This window comes from Xiphophorus maculatus, chromosome 15, assembly GCF_002775205.1.
Source record: "Xiphophorus maculatus strain JP 163 A chromosome 15, X_maculatus-5.0-male, whole genome shotgun sequence".
NCBI classification, from domain to species: domain Eukaryota; kingdom Metazoa; phylum Chordata; class Actinopteri; order Cyprinodontiformes; family Poeciliidae; genus Xiphophorus; species Xiphophorus maculatus.
Window position 1 is genome coordinate 10,482,652 of NC_036457.1, and position 18,816 is coordinate 10,501,467.

General features: G+C 37.0%; 1 protein-coding gene across 4 annotated transcripts in view; it reads left to right on the forward strand.

Moving 5' to 3' along the window:
* The window catches only part of adgb (androglobin), a 36,110-nt gene that overhangs the window by 5,934 nt on the left and 11,360 nt on the right, over positions 1 to 18,816 (forward strand). For all 4 annotated transcript variants that reach the window (XM_023347696.1, XM_023347697.1, XM_023347699.1 and 1 more), the window contains 22 exons: positions 472 to 611; positions 704 to 790; positions 1,004 to 1,176; positions 1,376 to 1,420; positions 3,380 to 3,450; positions 3,774 to 3,948; positions 4,298 to 4,351; positions 4,468 to 4,521; positions 5,297 to 5,387; positions 5,497 to 5,529; positions 5,919 to 6,057; positions 8,865 to 8,910; positions 9,755 to 9,845; positions 9,939 to 10,002; positions 10,153 to 10,248; positions 11,296 to 11,404; positions 11,613 to 11,763; positions 13,372 to 13,486; positions 14,230 to 14,397; positions 15,059 to 15,197; positions 15,446 to 15,574; positions 17,923 to 18,016. In XM_023347696.1, coding sequence (XP_023203464.1) covers positions 472 to 611; positions 704 to 790; positions 1,004 to 1,176; positions 1,376 to 1,420; positions 3,380 to 3,450; positions 3,774 to 3,948; positions 4,298 to 4,351; positions 4,468 to 4,521; positions 5,297 to 5,387; positions 5,497 to 5,529; positions 5,919 to 6,057; positions 8,865 to 8,910; positions 9,755 to 9,845; positions 9,939 to 10,002; positions 10,153 to 10,248; positions 11,296 to 11,404; positions 11,613 to 11,763; positions 13,372 to 13,486; positions 14,230 to 14,397; positions 15,059 to 15,197; positions 15,446 to 15,574; positions 17,923 to 18,016 — 2,264 coding nt within the window. The remainder of the gene's footprint in view (positions 1 to 471; positions 612 to 703; positions 791 to 1,003; positions 1,177 to 1,375; positions 1,421 to 3,379; positions 3,451 to 3,773; positions 3,949 to 4,297; positions 4,352 to 4,467; positions 4,522 to 5,296; positions 5,388 to 5,496; positions 5,530 to 5,918; positions 6,058 to 8,864; positions 8,911 to 9,754; positions 9,846 to 9,938; positions 10,003 to 10,152; positions 10,249 to 11,295; positions 11,405 to 11,612; positions 11,764 to 13,371; positions 13,487 to 14,229; positions 14,398 to 15,058; positions 15,198 to 15,445; positions 15,575 to 17,922; positions 18,017 to 18,816) is intronic.

An 18,816-nucleotide genomic window follows, 5' to 3' on the forward strand; every position in this document is an offset into this window, starting at 1 on the left:
AAGGTGCTATGCCACATGCTGCCCTGGAACCACAGAACTTCCTTATAATAGAAATGTAGATTCATGAAAATTATAATTTTCAAGAATGGCTTATGTTCTGAATAGCTTTAATCTATTGTCCAAAGATCGGACAGCACCAATATTCCTATGATCGTCTTTGATAAGTGATTGGTTGGTCAAAATACAAAGAGGATTGTTCTCTGCTCATAAAGAACATCAAAACTAAAAACTCCTATTTATTTTTTATCTGTAAAACCCATCAGCTTAAAACACCTACATTTTTTGTACTTTTTTCAGTTTACTAAAAATTTAAATCAGTTAGACCGCAAAGAAAATCAGAAATTCACTAACGTAAGACTGATATATTAGTCTTAATGTTTACATAAAAAACTGGATGACTAATATAGCATATTTCTTCCACTCTATCTGAAAGCTCATTCAGTTTCTTCTATTCTCCCTCTTTACCCTCAGGGTTCCTGGAGAAAGATGACTGTGGATGATAACATGCCATTTGATGAGGAGAATAATCTTCTTCTCCCTGCCACTACTTGTCAGTCAGAGATTTGGCCAATGCTGTTGGCTAAAGCTCTAATTAAAATAGCCTGCACAATGTAAGTTACTGTGTTTTACAACATAATTAAGCATTTTACATACTACAGTTAACATATTTTTAACCAGTTTTGATGTTTGTTTTTTTTCTCAGTCCAGTTTTCAGGGTTGGTGGTGAGATGGGTGATTTCACCTTTATCCACTCCCTCACTGGCTGGATGCCAGTAATCAGTCCTATAGCGTAAGATTTTTACCGATCTCCTGGATGTTTGTTATAAACAGTTCTCTGCAACTCAGGATGTCACACCCAAAACACTAAATACATTCTAGATAAAAAACACATAACACATTTGCAATTTCACTATTAATGCATCTTTTTTTTTTCCTTTTTTTTTTTTTTTACAATGAGTCATATTGTCTTAAACTAATTCTGTTCTCCTTTACACCCTTTTAGGCCAAGGGACTCAGGGAAAATATGGAATTTCCTTCTAGACGCCATTCCTAAATTTACACACGATGATACGGGTTTGGGAACGTCGTTCTCTGACAGTGACGATCAAGCTGGAGGGACAGATTCCATTCCTCATGACAATAAGAGTCTGGTCCAGGAGACAGAAAAAAGCACAGGTCCAGATTGTTGCATAATTAGGCACACATTCATTTTCACCGAAATACACATTTATGAACAGATTAATGCCTACATAATATTTCTAAATTGCATCTGGTATTAAATTAGTTAACCAATCATCTAACATCTGGCCATATCCAGTATGTATGTTAATTTATGTCTCATTTCTTGGTATTATCTTCTTTTGCATCCATGTAGATAAATCCAGGAGAGCCTCCATCTATTCTTACTTGGCTGATCCAGGTAGGAATTAGACATTCTCAGAGATAAATTTTATCTGAAGATAATTTAAAAAGACCATTTTATGATAAAGTGGGACTGTTCAATTCATGTAGCAGATAGTAAAATGGCATTAACACTATGTTAAAAATCTGGATGAAGACAGACAAAAGTTGGGGTTTTTTGTTGGTTGTATGGCACCAAGTCATTTTCAGCTACCAAATATTTTAAACCTTTCTCTTTTTTACCTACTGGTTCTTTTTTGTTTTTACAATAGACTCCTATATCTTTCTTTCCCAAGCCCTCTTAAATGTAAATAGACTTGGCAGAGTAAAGCTATTTACACCTAAAATTTGACCTCCTTCCATATCTTTTCTTTGTCAGATACATGGCTTGTGGTACATTTCAAGCAGCGCTACTGAGGGATTTCTTTAAGCAATGAACGTCTTCTTGTCACTCTTCCCTAAAGGCCAGGCTTGGGGAGTGCATAAAAAACAGCTATCATGTTAGCAGAATCTGCCAGAGTGGTGCATCTCTGCTGCTCCTACAGCTCTACCACTGGCCACTTTCTACCTCTTCACCCTGATGGAAATAAATGTCTTTCACCAGCAACAATGGCTAATAGAAGAAACATTTTACCAGCCATTCAAAATTTCACAAGCAACTATTAGTTTCAAACTTATGTCTTTATAGTATTTGTATTATTTACAAAAATATATAAAGTTAAGTTCTTTACGGCCCTATTAAATGTGTATGCATTTTTTTTCTCCACATTCCATTTTAGTTTTTCCTGTTCATCCATCCATCCGTACAATCATTATCTTTGCAGGCCCATGGGTGCTACTGCCTATGTCCAGTAGTCATTGGCCGAGAGGCCTCGTACACCCTGGACAGTATGTTTGTCCATCACAGAACAACTTAGGACAAACAGCCATGCATGTGCACACTCACTCCTGGACAATTTAGAGAGACCAATTAACCTAACAGCCATGTTTTGGAGATTTTGGAGGAAGCTAAACTACTTGGAGAGAACCCATGCAGACACATGAAAAACATGCAAACTCCATGCATAAAGACCCCAGGCCAGGATTCATTCCTAGGACCACCTTGCTGCAACCAAGTGCACTGCAGTGCAGCCCTTTTTTCAAAGTGTTTTTTTTTCTTCTTTTTTTGTAGAAATGTAATCAATTTTTTCAATTTAGACCGCAAACTCACCCTTTTTGTAGGTTGATCAAAGTTACCCAATACCTGCTACTTCATAAATTTACCTTAGATTTGGCAATTAGCCAATTCTCTAATGAATCCTCTCTTGACCCAGCCTGTCGGATTAGATCAGGGGTGTCAAACTCCAGTCCTCAAGGGCCACTGTCCTCCAGTTTTTAGATGTGCCACAGCTACAAAACACTGGAATGAAATGGCTTAATTTCCTCCTTCTTGTGTAGATACGTTTTCCAGAGTCTTGCTAATGACCTAATTATTGTATTCAGGTGTGGTTCAGCAGAGACACATCTAAAAGTTGCAGGGCACCGGCCCTCCAGGACTGGAGTTTGACACCTGTGGATTAGATAATGGCTATGTCTGGGATGGACAGCTATTGTGACACACTCTATTTGTGAACACTATATCTCTCAAGCTTTGGATATTTTATTGTATGGCCCTGGTTAAAACGACTCCACAGGTTACTCCCTGAGAAGTCTACTGTGTTCCTTGGTGAACACAATGAATGACTTTTGCCCTCTATTGTTGTCTAACGAACCTCTAAGGCATTCACTGTAAAGCTTCATTTACAGATGTTTTTATGAGATAATATGCACACTGATAACATCAGTTTACCAATAAGCTCATTTCTGAAGATGGTTGGTTGCACTATATGTTATTAGTGATAACATTGTAAAGAGGGCAAGTTGAAAATGCACACCTCAATTTCATCTCACTTTTGTATTGGTTACAGATCTTTAAACCATATTTAATGGTATTTTTCAGGTCCTCTAAAAGTTGCAGTATGTGCCAGCTTCTACCCTTCTCTACAAGATTCTTTTGGGCTTGTTCAAACGGTATTTATGTTTCTAGTGTTCTTCTGCTCTTGCTGGCTACTTCAGGTTTAAATGCTGTCACAGCCATTTATTAGGATTAATTGGGCAGACACCTTTTCACATTTGGATAGTTAACAAAATGATTATTTGAATGCTGGATTTTGTTTTCTATAGTTATATTTATCTCAAATTGACACTTATTTAATGATCTGTGTGGCAAAAACAAAAATAAGCAGAAATCTGTAAGAGCCAAATACTTTTAACTTTACTGTTTTAAACAAGTATTTATAACTTTCGCTGAAGATGTTTTTATTTCCGTGCATCTGACATTTGTGGTCATACAGGCAACTTCCTCAGAGCTTTTACGGTTTTATGGTTTGTCGATGCTGCACAGCCATGTTGTCCTGTTGACCAAAACCCGTTCATGTTCGCTGACACCTCCTCCCAAAACTAAGATGGTATCCCGATGGAAACTCATCCGTCTGCGCAAGAAGATAGTAGTCACTTCTGAGCCTCAAAGTAAGAAAAAGAGAAAAGGAGACATTGAATTATGTTTGGAAATAAAAGCATGGTGAAAAGAAAACTGGAAGAGAATGCATGGGAGTATATCAAACAAGCAAGGTGCAGGCAATTCCACAGTGTGTTGGCTAACTGGATAGATTTGATTGATTGATTGATTGATTGCATGATTGGTTTGCAGCATTGTCAGCAAGAATTTACATGAAAAGACATACATACACACATTATACCATGGCATTAATAACAAAGAGATTTGAATGCCTCCACAATTTATGGTACCTTTTTACTGTCTAATGATTTAATTTCTTGTGGTATGAAAGAAAAATTTTGTTCTGTTTCTTGAGCATAGAAGAAGGCAGTTCCTTATCCCTGAGGGAGTCATCTCATATGAAGATCTTAAGGGGTATGTATTGTCTGCTATAACCTTGTTTGCCTTCCTCATAACTCTGTCCATGTATATTTTGTCCATGATTGGAAAAGTGGCATGAAATAAATTATTGTCCTGTTTCTTGAGAATAGAGGAATGCAGTACCTTAGCCCTGAAGAAAACACCTAAAATAAAGTTCATAAAAGGTGTGTATTGTCTACTATAATGTTGTTTGCCTTCCTTATGACTTTGTCCATGTATATGTTTGCTGTGTTCTGCAAAGTGGTCCCTTTGTGGCTGTGGTCACTGGCTTGTTAAGGATTTCTTCTGAACCTCTGTAGCATTGCCATGCTGTCTGTCTGTCTTTCAAAACTACAGTCTCTACTGAGCTTTGTTGCTGATAAAATCACTCCATGAGTCCCACTTTAAATTACAGTCCAGAACCATGCCCAGGTTCATGTAGCAAGAAACGGTCTTAATCTGCTCTGCTTTGATGAAGGTTGGAGATAATGACTGAAGCTTCCTGAAGTCTATAGTCTTTTCTTCTGTTTTAGTCGTGTTCAGAATTAGTTTAGATGTTTTGAACTAGTTAACGAAGAAGTTCAGGACTGGTCCTCTTGTTATTTAAAAGGCTTACCAGGTTTGTGTCATCAGTATATTTACTTAATTGTCTATTTGTAAAAGTAATTGTGTATTTTGTGTTGGTGTATAGAATAAATAATAGTGAAGATAAAACATCCCTGAGGAGAGTCAGAGCTGGTAGTTGTTTTGTCAGAGAGTGTTGAACCCATTCTGACCCGCCAGACTCTACCTGTTAAAAAAGGTCAACCAGTATTACATTCTAACATGAAAATATGAGCTGTGCTGGTACATAACTTCTGGTACTAAATAGCTCTTTGTACCCGGCACCTGCTGATCTCTGACTGATCAAGTAATGTTGCCATGATATGTTCCGAGTTTTTAATTTTTCTCCATTTGCAGAGGAACCTGAGCCATCACATGAGAAATTCATTGAGGTTACCAGCACTTTTGTTTTTCGCAGTGCCACAATCACTGGAGGCGTCCCAGAACCGTACGTTCTTTTGAATGACCAAAAAATGAAACAGTGTTGAATTGTTTTTTTCTGTTTTGGTTTTACAAGATACTATTGTCTTTTAATATTGGCTTTTGTTTTTCTGCAGTGACATAAGCAGTGAATCCTCCGTCCCAGAACCGTATGTTCTTTTAAATGATCAAAATATGAAATCAAGTTGAACTGTTCTTTCTATTTTTGCAAGATGCTATTTTCTTTTAATAATAGCTTTTAAAATTGTGCTAATACTATATTATTTCTTGCTTCCTTATCACTAAGGTAAGAAAAGCAAGAAAACTGACCCCATATGTTGTTCTAACCCAAAAATGATGCTACTTATGTTTCTCTCTGTCCTTTGATGCAAAATGGCATTGCAAGATTACTTGCTCAGAACTGTAAGATATAAAAATTATGCATTTTTTATTATCCAGTAATTTAAGGTAGAAATTTTGTTCTTAGTATTCATAACTGTTTTCTGGGTAAAATGATTTGTTCCATTTATTATAATGACAATGTGTTTTTGTGTGGCAGAGAGACCAAGGTCAGCACAACAAGGAAGCGTTCCCGTAAACCCAGTATGTTTGCGATTACTGAGTCAGAGGAGGCAGACAGACATGAACCTGAAGCAGCTGAGCCAAGCAGCACTGGAGAACTGAAGGTGTCTCCACAGGTGTGCTTTTAATATATAAATTTAGAATAAATGGATTTAACATGTAAAACTTAACCTTTCAGGAGAAATGGACTGATGGCTTCTACGGATTTTAGGACCTTTGTGAAATTGTATTTCAGTGCTGTAAAAAAGTGATATTTTGTAGCTTTTTGTTACTACCTTCCATTGTTTCATTCTTGTGCCCCCACACCTCTTTAGAGTCATTATCCATGCAGCTGAAGGCTGATCAGTAGAGTCCCGTGTGTTTGTGACAGCACGGCTGCCATCCACCAATCTCAAAGTCACTTCTGTTATCTCCTGGTCAGGCCACAACTGACCAGAGGCACATTTGGACTAAAGAAAGAACCAGCTCAGAAAGGGAAATACCAGAGGCTAGCATTCAAAGCAGGAGACATATCCTTGCTTCTGTCTGAGACGAAGACAGAAGCAAGGATGGCAAGGAGCACAGAGAGGCAACTAATGTGCAATAGAGCAGAATATGAAAAGGGGCTTAAAAATGGATAGAAAGTGATAAGTCTATAGGTGCAAAGCATGAAAAGACTCTGCAGTGTGGTGGTGCATAGGTGTCGTACAGGGAGGTGTCATGTACTATGCTGATGAAAAAAGGACTGCAATTAGATGGTGAGCCATGAGTGTCTACATCTCTCGAGGGCTTCATTATTATACTCCACCCCCAGCATATGCAGGAAAAAATAGCATTCATATTAATCGGCCTTTTGTGTAACTCTGAGCAGTTATAGGGCGGGTAGGTTAGGACAGTGTTGGCATGCTAATTAGATTTTTGTGTGCAGACTTCTCAGATCAGTTTGCATGTGTCATGTGTGACACTTTTCATGGCGAGCACATGGTGGATCACATGCTGAGTCTGTGAATCAAGCAAAAAGGGTTTCTTGCTCCGTTTTCCCCTCCCACTGTTTTTGTTAACCCTGACCAATGGAATTAAGCTCTGCTGCTGACTCCAGGACAAAAGGGAGGTGCCATCACATGACATCATTAGTACCCTCTCCTGGAGTAGGATTTATACTGTTAGCTCATTATACAAACTCCCTGCTTTTACTTATTAAATGGTGGGATGGTCATCCAAACTTACAGCTTTGTTATTTATTTGCTTTATTGTTGTAATCTCTGATGCCAATATTTAGAATATCCAGTCTCAAAATCCCATCTCACCACACAGATGAGTAGTCTCATGGATGGTATAGAAAACATTGCATGACTTGGAGCATGACTTAAAGTTTTATTAACTTTTGCCAACTTACATAGACATCTGCATATTGGCATTTCTGTTGCAGCAGAGCTTTTTTACAGTGGTAGAGAGGAGGTCAAGTGTGCCTCCCGATCACAATGCCTCTTTCCGTCTGTCTGAATCTCTGGGTACTTATTTGAATAAGTGGTGACTCACATGCAGCAGCAGACACACTCTCAGTCTCTCTCTGAGTCAGAGAGTCTTGGCGGGGGATACTTTGAAGCTACACAATACAAAATGATAATTCTTGTTCAGAACTGAGCAAACCCTTGGACATTCACCAGATTGGTTCCTCAAGGGAATGTTTTTCGACAAAGACTTAAAGGGAGGAAGGTTTAGATCAGTGAGACATGGGCACATCTTCTTGTAGTTGGCTTTGATATCAAAGACATACTTTTCTGGAACAATCACTTTGTTTTTTTTTTAAAATTAGCTTAAATTAAGCTCACAGCAAAGCTCATTTTATGGCACTGTAAATTAGGAATAAATTGGTATAATTGAAATATAAATACTCCAATGTGTTTCATTTCATCACTTACAACCTGAAAGTTCAATATATTTTTTCATTTAATAATATAGGAAAATATGAAGGAAAATGATACTTGTGTTTTAAATTTTTTACAAGAAAATGGAAGTACTCCAGTTTTTGTGTTTGGCCCCCTTTGCTCAGATAACATAAATGAAATAAAATACATTTAGTTGCATTCACAAGTCAGGTCTTCTCTCTGGCAAACAGCATTAAGTAGAGAAGACAGCAAAGGCTCACGATAACTCTGGAGGACCTGCAGAGAAACACAGCCTGGGTAGGAGATTTTGTCAACAGGACAACTATTACTTGCGTGCACCACAAGTCTGGTCTTTATGGGAAAATGGTAATAGTAAAGTCTCTCTTAGAAGTCTTTCTTTAAAGAAAGAGACCATGTGTTGGTCTGTCACCTAAAATCCCAATAAAAATACCATGTAGTTTGTGGTTGCAATGTGAAAGTGTACTGTGTGGAAAAACTGTATCTAGATGTTCTGAATGTATTTGATTAAATCCTCATTCAGATTGAGTCCTTTTATCCTTAACTTCAATAATTTCCCTCACTTTCTTTCTTAATAGTAAAACACTTCAAGTAAAAGCAGCCAGGAGTATTTAGTGGCAGACTGAGAGGACAAGAAGGGGAGACGAGAGGGAAAATAGCTTAAGAAAACATTTCAAGTATATAATTCTGACTCATTAGTGCTATAACTTTAAAGGACTGGGCAGACTTACAGGGAAATCAGAGCCACTGTGTGAATCACCTCTAAAAGGAGTAACAAACTACACAACACAACAACTCCTCCTCTGTCACTTGCATTCAAAGTAAATTAGAGCTGGTATTCCCTGGTGGTGATTTTAGTTGGGGCGGAGCAGGCCCTGTCACATTAAACTGTGTCTCTGTGTAGGGTGAGAATGGCACAACACCACAGCTGGCGTGGAATAACTAGAGGGTAGAAGCATATCTCGCGCAGTGGTACTCTGTCAGCGTCCCACAGTTCATGCCTCTCCCTTTTTTTCTGTCTCTTATTATCCCTCTAGGTTACAGCAGAGGACAAGATAAAGGACACTGATCAGATGTACATTGGTAAATGCTATTTCCATGCAATATTTTCACTACTTAAAAGAATATCTGTGTGGAAAACCGCCTTGTAAAAAGTCAAATATTTGATTATAAGACAAATTACACAAGGTCTTTCATTATACATCATGAAATATTACTATATTTGGTCTAGTTGAAAGCACCCATGGAGTTCAGCCTAGTTACTATGATGGGAAATATTTGCACCCATCTTTCTGTCTCTCTGTGGGCGAAGCGAACATTTGAAGAAGACAGGATTGAAATTTCAGCTTGTGACATCAAACCGATTCTCTGCCTCTTCTCTGCCCCTTTTTAGTTGCTTAGTAACACCTGCAGTTTGAGTTTGCAGACCACCATTGCTCAGCGGCAGAGACGCTTGCCCTCGCAGGCTCAGCTTACTGATCAGAATCTCGCTTCAAGTAGAGCTCGGGGGTAGACCGTTTGCATGTGCTCGTGTGTTTTCTTTTTTTTTTTTTTGAGATGGAGCCTGTATGCATGCATATGTCTGTGACTTTGGACAGGATGCACAGAGATGGTGGGAGTTTGAGTGGGAGTATGGACGTGCATGTGTGCTTACACTGTGCCTTTATGTGGGAGTTTGGCCAGTTCAACTTGCTGTAATGATTTGAGTCTAGGATAACTTTCTATGACTCACATACATTTACTTGCAGCATTTTGAGACTAGAACTATCACTGTAACATGAAAAGCCCCACTCATTTCAGTTGTTAATCGTCTCAAAAAGGTCATTATTTTGTTCCTTATATAATGATTTAGTGTGTGTGCTTCCAAGACAAACATCCCTGTAGTCATGATGAATTATTGACCTAAGTTCAATCCACTTCCTTCCAGAACAACTATCAATTAAAGATCCTGCAGTCAAGAACGCCAAACCTCTACTGACCACATGGGTGGACATGGATGACTTTTCAAAATGTTTTCAGTGAGACAAATGCAAATGAAAGCAAGAAACATTACAGTGCATGAAGTAATGGTTGGGTGAAACAAAAATAAAAAAATCTTCTTTTTTCTTCAGGTCATTGTTGGTCTTTCACAAACCCCAGATGTACTCTCACCATATCCAGAAATCACAATTCAAGGTAAGAAAAAAAGAAAGCATCTCAAAATAAATGACTAATATCTGCATTTTTAACATGCTGTTTCCTGACATTTCATTGGTTTGTGCTTTGTATATTATCTTAATACTGATTATTGTGATAACTGTTACCTGACTGTTCCTTTATCATCAGAGTACTCTCCTCTCAAGAGATATGGGTAGTGTCAGCGGCTCTGGAACGTCTTGTCAATATCCTACCAATAGATCTGTGGATATAGCAAGTGCTGAGGTACATATGCAAACACACACATTTTAGAAAAATGATTTTCTCCTTTATAGATTTAGTCTATTTGTTTCTTTTATTTTGACATTCCAAAGTTACCAATCACCTAAGGGATTTTAACTAAAGACAAAGATAAAACGAGTAAACACAAAAAAGCTCTCCAAATCAACCTTGACAATATGTGAAAAAGTAAATGGTAAGCTATTTAGATCAACTTAATTATGACTAAAATGTTCATTATCAAATATGGACTGGATTATTCAGCATTAAGTACCACCCAAAATCAATTTAGTATTGAGTTTACCATTGTTGTTTTACTTTCCTTACACTTTTCTACTTCATTTTTTTTATTAAAATTTCTTTATGCTCCAGAGAAAAACATCTGAAAATCCAAGCATCTTTCTATACAATTTTTTCCTATTATCCTATTAACGAAAGATGGAAAATTATGGCCGAATTTTAAGACATTCAAGAATAGAAAATATACTAACTCATTTACATTGGGACTCAAGAAAACCACTTTGTAACTTTTGTCCATAAATTTTGAAAACATGGAGCAGTGGTGAACCTTCTCAGCAGTGACCATTACTCCCATCCATCAACAACTCATCCAGGACGGTCAGGAAAGAACCTAAAACAACATTTAGCCCTGCAGGCTTCACATGCCTCTGTTAAGATCCTTGGTCATGAGTCAACAATAAGAATGAGACTGGACAAAGCCCATTTCACATTTTTCAAAAAATCCATTGATCCCCAAGACAAATGTAGGAATTCTCTGGAAGGCAGCCTGTTTTCATTAATCAATGAAATAATCATTACAAAATTCCCTTGTAGTATTCAAAAATAGAATACAAGCAGCCAGCACTGTACACGTAAAACCACACTGAGAAAATATTTAATATGCATTTCACCTTCTATCCTTCAGTTTCCCCTGCTAAGGGTTTACCTTCAACATTAGTTTTTCCTCCATAAAGCTTTCCTTTGTTCTTGTTTCAGTCCTCTTCCAGTTTTTATTTAAGAATATATCGGTCTTGTGTGTGTTTCTTGGCACAGTGTTCAGAAGTAAGAGGAACTTACTATCTTTTTGTCGACTCCCTGGAACCTTCCGAGATCCTCGTCAGTTTGTCTGCCTTTCTTCACTGGGGAGACACTGGTGAAAAGAGTAAGGGATTATCTGCACATGAACACACACTGAAAATAATTTTCTGTGCAGTTTCTGTAAGAAGCTCAACTTACTTGCGTGTTGTGTGTGTGTATATCAAGTTATTGCTAAAAAATGATAAAATTTGTGTTTACCTGCATTAACATTTTGTAACTTAGATTTATGTTAAACTGTACAACCATTATATTTGAAATGCTTTCCATTTCAGCATGTTCTGTTGAGAAAACGTCATTCGGAATACACAGGTGTGCAGCGCTTCTTATTCAACCTCAGTCCTGGACATGCTTGCAGGCTCAGCTTCCAGTTCTCACTATCAAGACCAGCTTCTCAAAGGCAGCTGTTCTTAGCTTGGCAGCAGGGTAAGACTCATTTGTTAAAACTGCCAAAAAAAATTACATTTCACTAATAAACATAAAAGAAAAGGCATCAGTTAAGTACTTAATTTATTGGACAATGGTGCTTAAAGATTCCACATACAATAATACATCAAAACAAAAGAACTAATAGTATAAGAAATCCATACCTTATATGATTTTTATTTTAAATTTCCTACAGAGGTAAATAAGTGGTTCATTATTTCCCTTCACAGCCATCGAAAAATCTACAAGTGGCTCTTATAATGTGAGCACATATATTTTCCCACTATAGTTGTCCTGAAAGGCAGCAAAAAAGTATCTGTCCTCGTCTCTATTAATGGCAATAGTTTGGCCTAGAAGGAGAAAGCCTAGTTTCTGGGGTCAGGTACAAGTGTGCAGCAGTGCAATTACTGCTGAGCCATAATCATGCACAACACTCAATTGACAATGCCCCATAATACTACTTCCTCTCCTGTGAACTGCTATTATGCTTTTTGTTACAAAATTTACTGCCCTAGCACATCTTTGTGTTAAACTCTTTGTTCTCCTCTATCCTTTTCCACTGTTTTTTGTTTCCTTTTCAGTTTTAGCCCCAGCCAAGCTCTGATTCACTGCTCACCCATTTACTAAATGCTGTGATGGCTGAATTGTATAAAGCTAATGGGTCTTGGGTAGCAGAATTCCACGCTTCAGTCCCTGTGAACTCAGCTGGGCATTTGGCAGACAAACTCTTTGACTGGAGCAACTCTTGACCAGTTGACCCATTGATTACCACAGAGAAAAATGGAAACATGCAGTACTGCTTCCAAGAATGCAGTGAATCTGTCTAAAATACTCAGGAAAATTAAAAAATAGGGTTCCTACTCAGTATTGAAAGTATGAAATTAGCTTTTGATAATTTTCCATCTTTGGTTAAGTATGATGATAGGAAAAAAAATGTATAGAAAGATGCTTGGATTTTCAGATGTTTTTCTCTGGAGCATAAAGAAACGTTTAATAAAAAAGTAAAGTAGAAAAGTGTAAGGAAAGTAAAACAACAATGGTAAACTCAATACTAAATTGATTTTGGGTTGTACTTAATGCTGAATAATCCAGTCCATATTTGATAATAAACATTTTACATTTTCACACCTTTCGGTAAAATAGAAATGATGTGAGAAAAAGAAAAAAGAAAAAAAATACATTTGTCACGTTGCCCAATAAAAAGCCAAATTGCATATTGTCTCATGATATGTGGAACATTCAGATAATGAAACTAACTTTGCTCATTTTTGTTACTTGTTTGAAATATTGTAAAAACTGAAGAAAAATGTCAATTGTTTCAGCAAGGAACATACTAAATACAATAGTAAATGACATATTAAAATAAGAAAAACGAAAGGAAAAACATTTCTCAGGCTGACAATGAAGATACTTGAGATTTTTTTTTTAAAGTGATTTGAATGTGGTTTATACTACAGTCTCTGATTGTGAAGGGGGTCTGTTGATGAAGGATCTCTTTGTCTTATTGAATAAATGGTAGCACAAGTCCTTATAGTCTATTTAGTAAACAGTATGAGCTGCAAGTCCCTGTTTTAAAAATGTATTTTGCCACTGTCTCTCATTTCTCAGGCGCAATGTGTTTTGCCTCCACGTACATGCGACTCTAGCCTACCACATCCACCTGAGCAGCGAGACTCAATTCATGTTAGGAGATGAAGAAACCATTATGCCCATCCTAGCAAAGGTGATCCAAAACTGTTGTCAACACCTGATCATGTTGGTGGTTCTAGTGGACAATATAGTATCTTTGATTCTAAACAGATTATTTTTATTTTCCTTTTTCTGGACAAATCCACTGACCGTATCAGTGTATCAAATGTACACACTGGTCAAATGTGTGTACATTTGACCAGTTAAATAAGAAAACCACTGTGTAACAAAAAAATTCAGAAGAATAGAAATATCCTTTCATGTACCTAGCTGGGGGAAATAAGTGAGGGGGGAAGCTGATGAAAATAAATTGACAAATCTTGTGTTTGTCTATTTCTCCAAGAGTAAAACAGTATATTGTTACTGAATTAAAGAACACATGTTCGAGCAATATTTTGTATTTTCTTTCTCAGAAAACTAATTATGAAACAAAGAGACAAAACCAGAGGAATTTGAAACATTTTTTCCACTTTTTTCTTTAAGCATTTACTAATATAAACAGTTTCTTTTGAAATATTTTCTCTAAAACATATTGGAATTACTTTTCTTTTTACCCCACCAGCTTATAAATGTGTACAGCTGTCTGTGTACTTTTCTTCAAGTTTTAAATGAGTCTCTCTGTTGCAGATTTTTTTTTTTCTGTTTACCAGCACAGTTTACAGTTTAAACTTTTTTTCTGCTACATTTCTGCACCAATTGCATCAATTTTAGTTTAGTTTAGTTTTGTTTAACTGGCAGCAGTAAATAAAAACATATGCTATTGTTCGGTCTTAACAGGAAAGTGTTCGCTTCAATGAGCAGGCTTTGGCCATATTCAAAGCCTTATCCTGCGTGGTTGCTTCCTTTACTGATGAACAGAAGCTCCCGTCACTCAGAAAGAATCTGGAAAATACTTATTTCCCCAAAAGTATCTTTTCCAAAACTGGGACAAGAAAACACCAAAAGGTAACTTGTGATCATAATGCGACATAAACATAATGCCATGCAACAATGATCTTATTGTGCAGCAAATAAGTATGGATGGTGCAGAGAAACTTGCTAAATGTGCTGGGCTGAACAGCTGAACTGTAAAAACAGAATTGGTGATGGGACTTTGACTGTCACAGCTATTATAAACAAGTGTCATTTTGGTCTATGAACATTTTTGTCCTGATATTCACATAATTATTTATTATATATGATATCTCTATGTTAGCTTGTTATATCCAAGCTCTGCAACCTAAAAACCCTATGGTAAAGCTTTAATGTGCTTTACTAAATCACCTGTAAGATTTTTTTTATATATTGGAGAAATATTATTTGATAGTGTGTCAAAAATTATTTTGTAAAAGTTATAAGTTGGTAAAGATCTAATAGCCCTAGCAGACAACCTGTTGTGAGTTATTTCACATATACACAAGAGTTTGTATATAAAAATAGCAGTAACAAGTCGTCTTTAATTAGTAATAATTACTATGTTTAACTTTTAGCAAGCATGAGAAGTAATTGTCCAGCAGTTATTGTCCTGCAGGTAGTCCTTCTCATAACTGTAATCTTGCAGTCAGTTTTTTTTTTCACACATTCATGTATGTATTTGTTATTTTGTGTTTGTTTGCCGGAAACAAAGCTGTTTAACTTGGCAGTGTGCCACATGTTTCATGAGGCCCAGGGCAAAAAGCTGACATCACAGGAGTACTTTGCACTTCAAGCCCTTACTGCCGACCCCTCACTTTGGGCCCCAGTCATAGAAGCATCACCTTCTACCCGTAGGTCTCATTTTTATGTTGGCAAATAAAATGTATACATTTGCATATGTTTGTAATTCACAGTTATGGTATGCTGTCTTGCAGCTTATATTTGCAACAGCTGTTATATGTGCTATAATCAGTGGATTTACTCCTAAATCCAGATCTGCTTGAGGGAAACCATTTCAGAATATAGCATTTGAACTTTTTTTTTTCACTTTCTATCATTTTAACATGTTGGTTTGTTTCTCTCATTGTCCTGTTTCTAGGAAATACAAAGCGCTCTGAAGTATGGGGAGACAGGCGGCCAACAGACAAAGAAATCCAGGCAGTCACAATTCTGCAAGCTCGATTAAAAGGGTATTTGGTGCGAGCGGCACTTAAAGCCTCAAAACCTGGTAAAGGCACACATAAGTATATGAGAAACATGTATTTAATGGAGAGTAGCTTACATTTTCACTCATTGTTAAAATTTGCCTGATTTATTAAACCGAGCTGTGAAGCACAGGAGCCAATAGTGCAGGACCTCCATTCTTACCAATATGCCAAGACAAAGAGCTCTGTAGATGAGGAAATAGAGAAAAACATTTAGCTAGTTGCTCTCACATGTTCATACACTAATACACAGATCAGTAGCCACGCTGAGGTTAAATGTCACAGGTCCTGAGTGTCTGGACGGCTGTAACATTGAGCACAATCTGAAGGATAATAAAATAGAAATCGGCAATAACGACTGAAGTGCTGCCTTTAATATCCAGATTGCGTTTTTCTTTATTTGTTAACAAACAAAACCTTTACAGTGTACAGTATTAATGTTTTACATAACCATTGTCTTATAGACCTGGTTTATTTTTCGCACAGGTAATAATTAACTTCACACATTACCCTTTTCAAATTTCCATCCGTCACTTAGATGAAGACAACCAAGGTACAGTGTACCAAACAGGATAAATCAACAGTTAAAAACAGAATTACAAGACTTACAAAACAAATACAGAATTTAGCTTGGCGTTATTTCAACTTCAACCTCAATTCACACACTTTATGAACAATGAATATTTCTCTACCTTTAACTTTGCCTGGACTCACTTTACTCATGCTCTGAGCTACTTTATGAGTCAACAACCAATTTACAATGAATATTATTCAAACAAAAGCAAAATAAAACTCCTAAAACCTGGAGTTCGTAAGATATCACGGTGTTCTAATCACCTTTCCTCGCGGGACTTTCCCAGCACGGACTGGTATATTTCCAACTTTACTTTTGCCTAATAAAACTGGCAACTATTGGTAAAACGGTGCACAGAAACCGTAACACAGTCAAATAAGAGGTAAACATCTTACAAAGTAGTCTTGGTATGTTTTCACCGTGTACTGACCAGAAGGACAATAAAATAGAAGTCAGCAATGACGATCAAAGCGCTGCCTTTAGCATCTAGATTGCGTTTGAGGCAAACCGGAACTCCGCCCCAAAACCATCCCGGAAGCAACGCCCCCAAAACAAAGGTTACGCTTCGCCACTACTGCTCCCAACCCAACCTCAGGAAAGCGCTATAAATGCAGGCAGACGACCATGCCGACCTGCAAACAAAATATAATTTGTCACTGAAGGAAACTGTCCAACCAACAAATTTCAGATTTCAAGTTGACTACTGTACACATTGAGCCACAGTGCCATCATATAAAAATCAGTTCATATCAACCCAGTTCATTGCAACAGTACAAATCATTAAGTGCAGTTTGGTCCCAATTAACCAGTTAGTTGTTTCATATTTAATGCATGTACTATCCTTTTATAAAAAGAAGTAGAAAACAAAATATGATGTTCGATGCCTCTGTAGAATAATGAGAAAATTCTAAAGGTGACATTTGTTTTTATTTCAGTCGCCTGAGGCTAGTTTTGGAAACTCCTGGTATGATATGTGTCAGTGTCAAAACAGTAGCTTCTATAAGGCATCATTTAAAAAAGAAAACGTTGACATGTAGTTGGAGTCTTCAAGACACCTAGAATACTTACATTGTTATAGAATCTGCCAGCACTGCCAGAAAAAGTTGAAGGGGGTCAGATACCATTGACCACAGCACTCACTAAGGCTTAGCTGCTTGATCTGTATGAAACTGGACTGTCATGCTTTGGTTTTTCCTACCTCTTTCCTGTTAGCATATTTTCTCTCCATTTCTCTCTTTATATTTGAAGCAGCTTATCCCCAAAAACCCAGACATTGCACATTACGACATTTAATTTGAAAATGTGACCACATAAGGGGGCAAGGAAATAGATCCTCCACTTCACCTAACAGTAGACATTTGGTAACCAGAACAATAAACTAAATTTCAGTTTAATCTAATGGTTGTTCTGTAGTTGCCAAAAGTGGCCTTTGGAGATTTGTTTGACATTTTTTTGACCCCCATCCATCCCAATTAACAGTTCCAATAAATGCTGGACTGTGTCATGTCATATTTACTCAATAAGATTTTGAGACTCTGGCCAATTTTAGTGCTGAATTTGAATATCTAATTTTGCTAAATAAAAAGAAATAACAATCTTTCTAAAGGGACTAAAAAAAAGGAAAATAGAAAAACCCACAGACTGGCAAAGTGAGTCTGATTTCCAATTTCTGTGGCCCTGCCTGAACTAGCTCATCAATAACAATGGTTTGTGTTTTGCATAAACATCCATTGTCTTTCAGACTTAATAGCGGCTACTTTTCTTACTTAGTTTTTTTTGTGCTCTTATGTCATTCAGGAAATAAAGAAAACCTTCGTGCTTCCAAGATCCTTTCAGATATGTGGCAGAAGATTGAAGCAGATGCAGCAAAACATTCTGCCTTGTTGCTACGGTAAATAAAAGACAGATTTTTATAATGTGAAACTGTTATGAGGAATAGAGGTACAAAGATACAGGTACATCTAATTAAATTATGTTATTGGCAAGTTTATTCATTTAACTAAATTCCATAAGTAAATATTACATTAATTAATTTCAAACAGATGTATGTTTTCAAGCCTCTATTTCTGATAATTATGATGACTTTCTGCTTATAGCTTGGGAAAATATAATTGTTTTATTTCATGGAAGATTAAATTACTTCTGACTAATAAAAATAATACAGAAATGTTGGGTTACTGAAAAGAATGTTTAATACCTGCTTAAAGGTTGTAATTTTTAAATACACTTTTAAACTAGTTTCATCGAAACGCATACTTCAATTTATGCATCAAAGCTTGACTTTTGTTTCTGTAAACATTTGGAGACAAATACCAACGTTAGAGAAAATGTAACGTCATTCCAGCTTCAGTTTTTTGTGAATATTGTGTAGATTGTGTGATCATATACTTTGCCTCTAATCTACCACATACCCAGAGTTTGCTCCCTCTCCTGGTTGTGGCAGCCTGTGGGGGCCATGCAGGGAGTATTTTCCACATTGTGTTCCATCTTTTCCCAGTGGTACCATCTGCTGTTTATACTCACCCCGTACCAATCAGCTTGCAGCGTCTGTCGAATGACCCGCTGCCTGGGGAAGCATATATGTGCATGAACACTGAAAGCTCAGTCAGTGTGTATGGAGAACAGAGGGGGCATTTTTTGGCTGTTGTCAACCTTTAAGCATGTGCTTGTCTTAGCTGACAGAAGCATCTA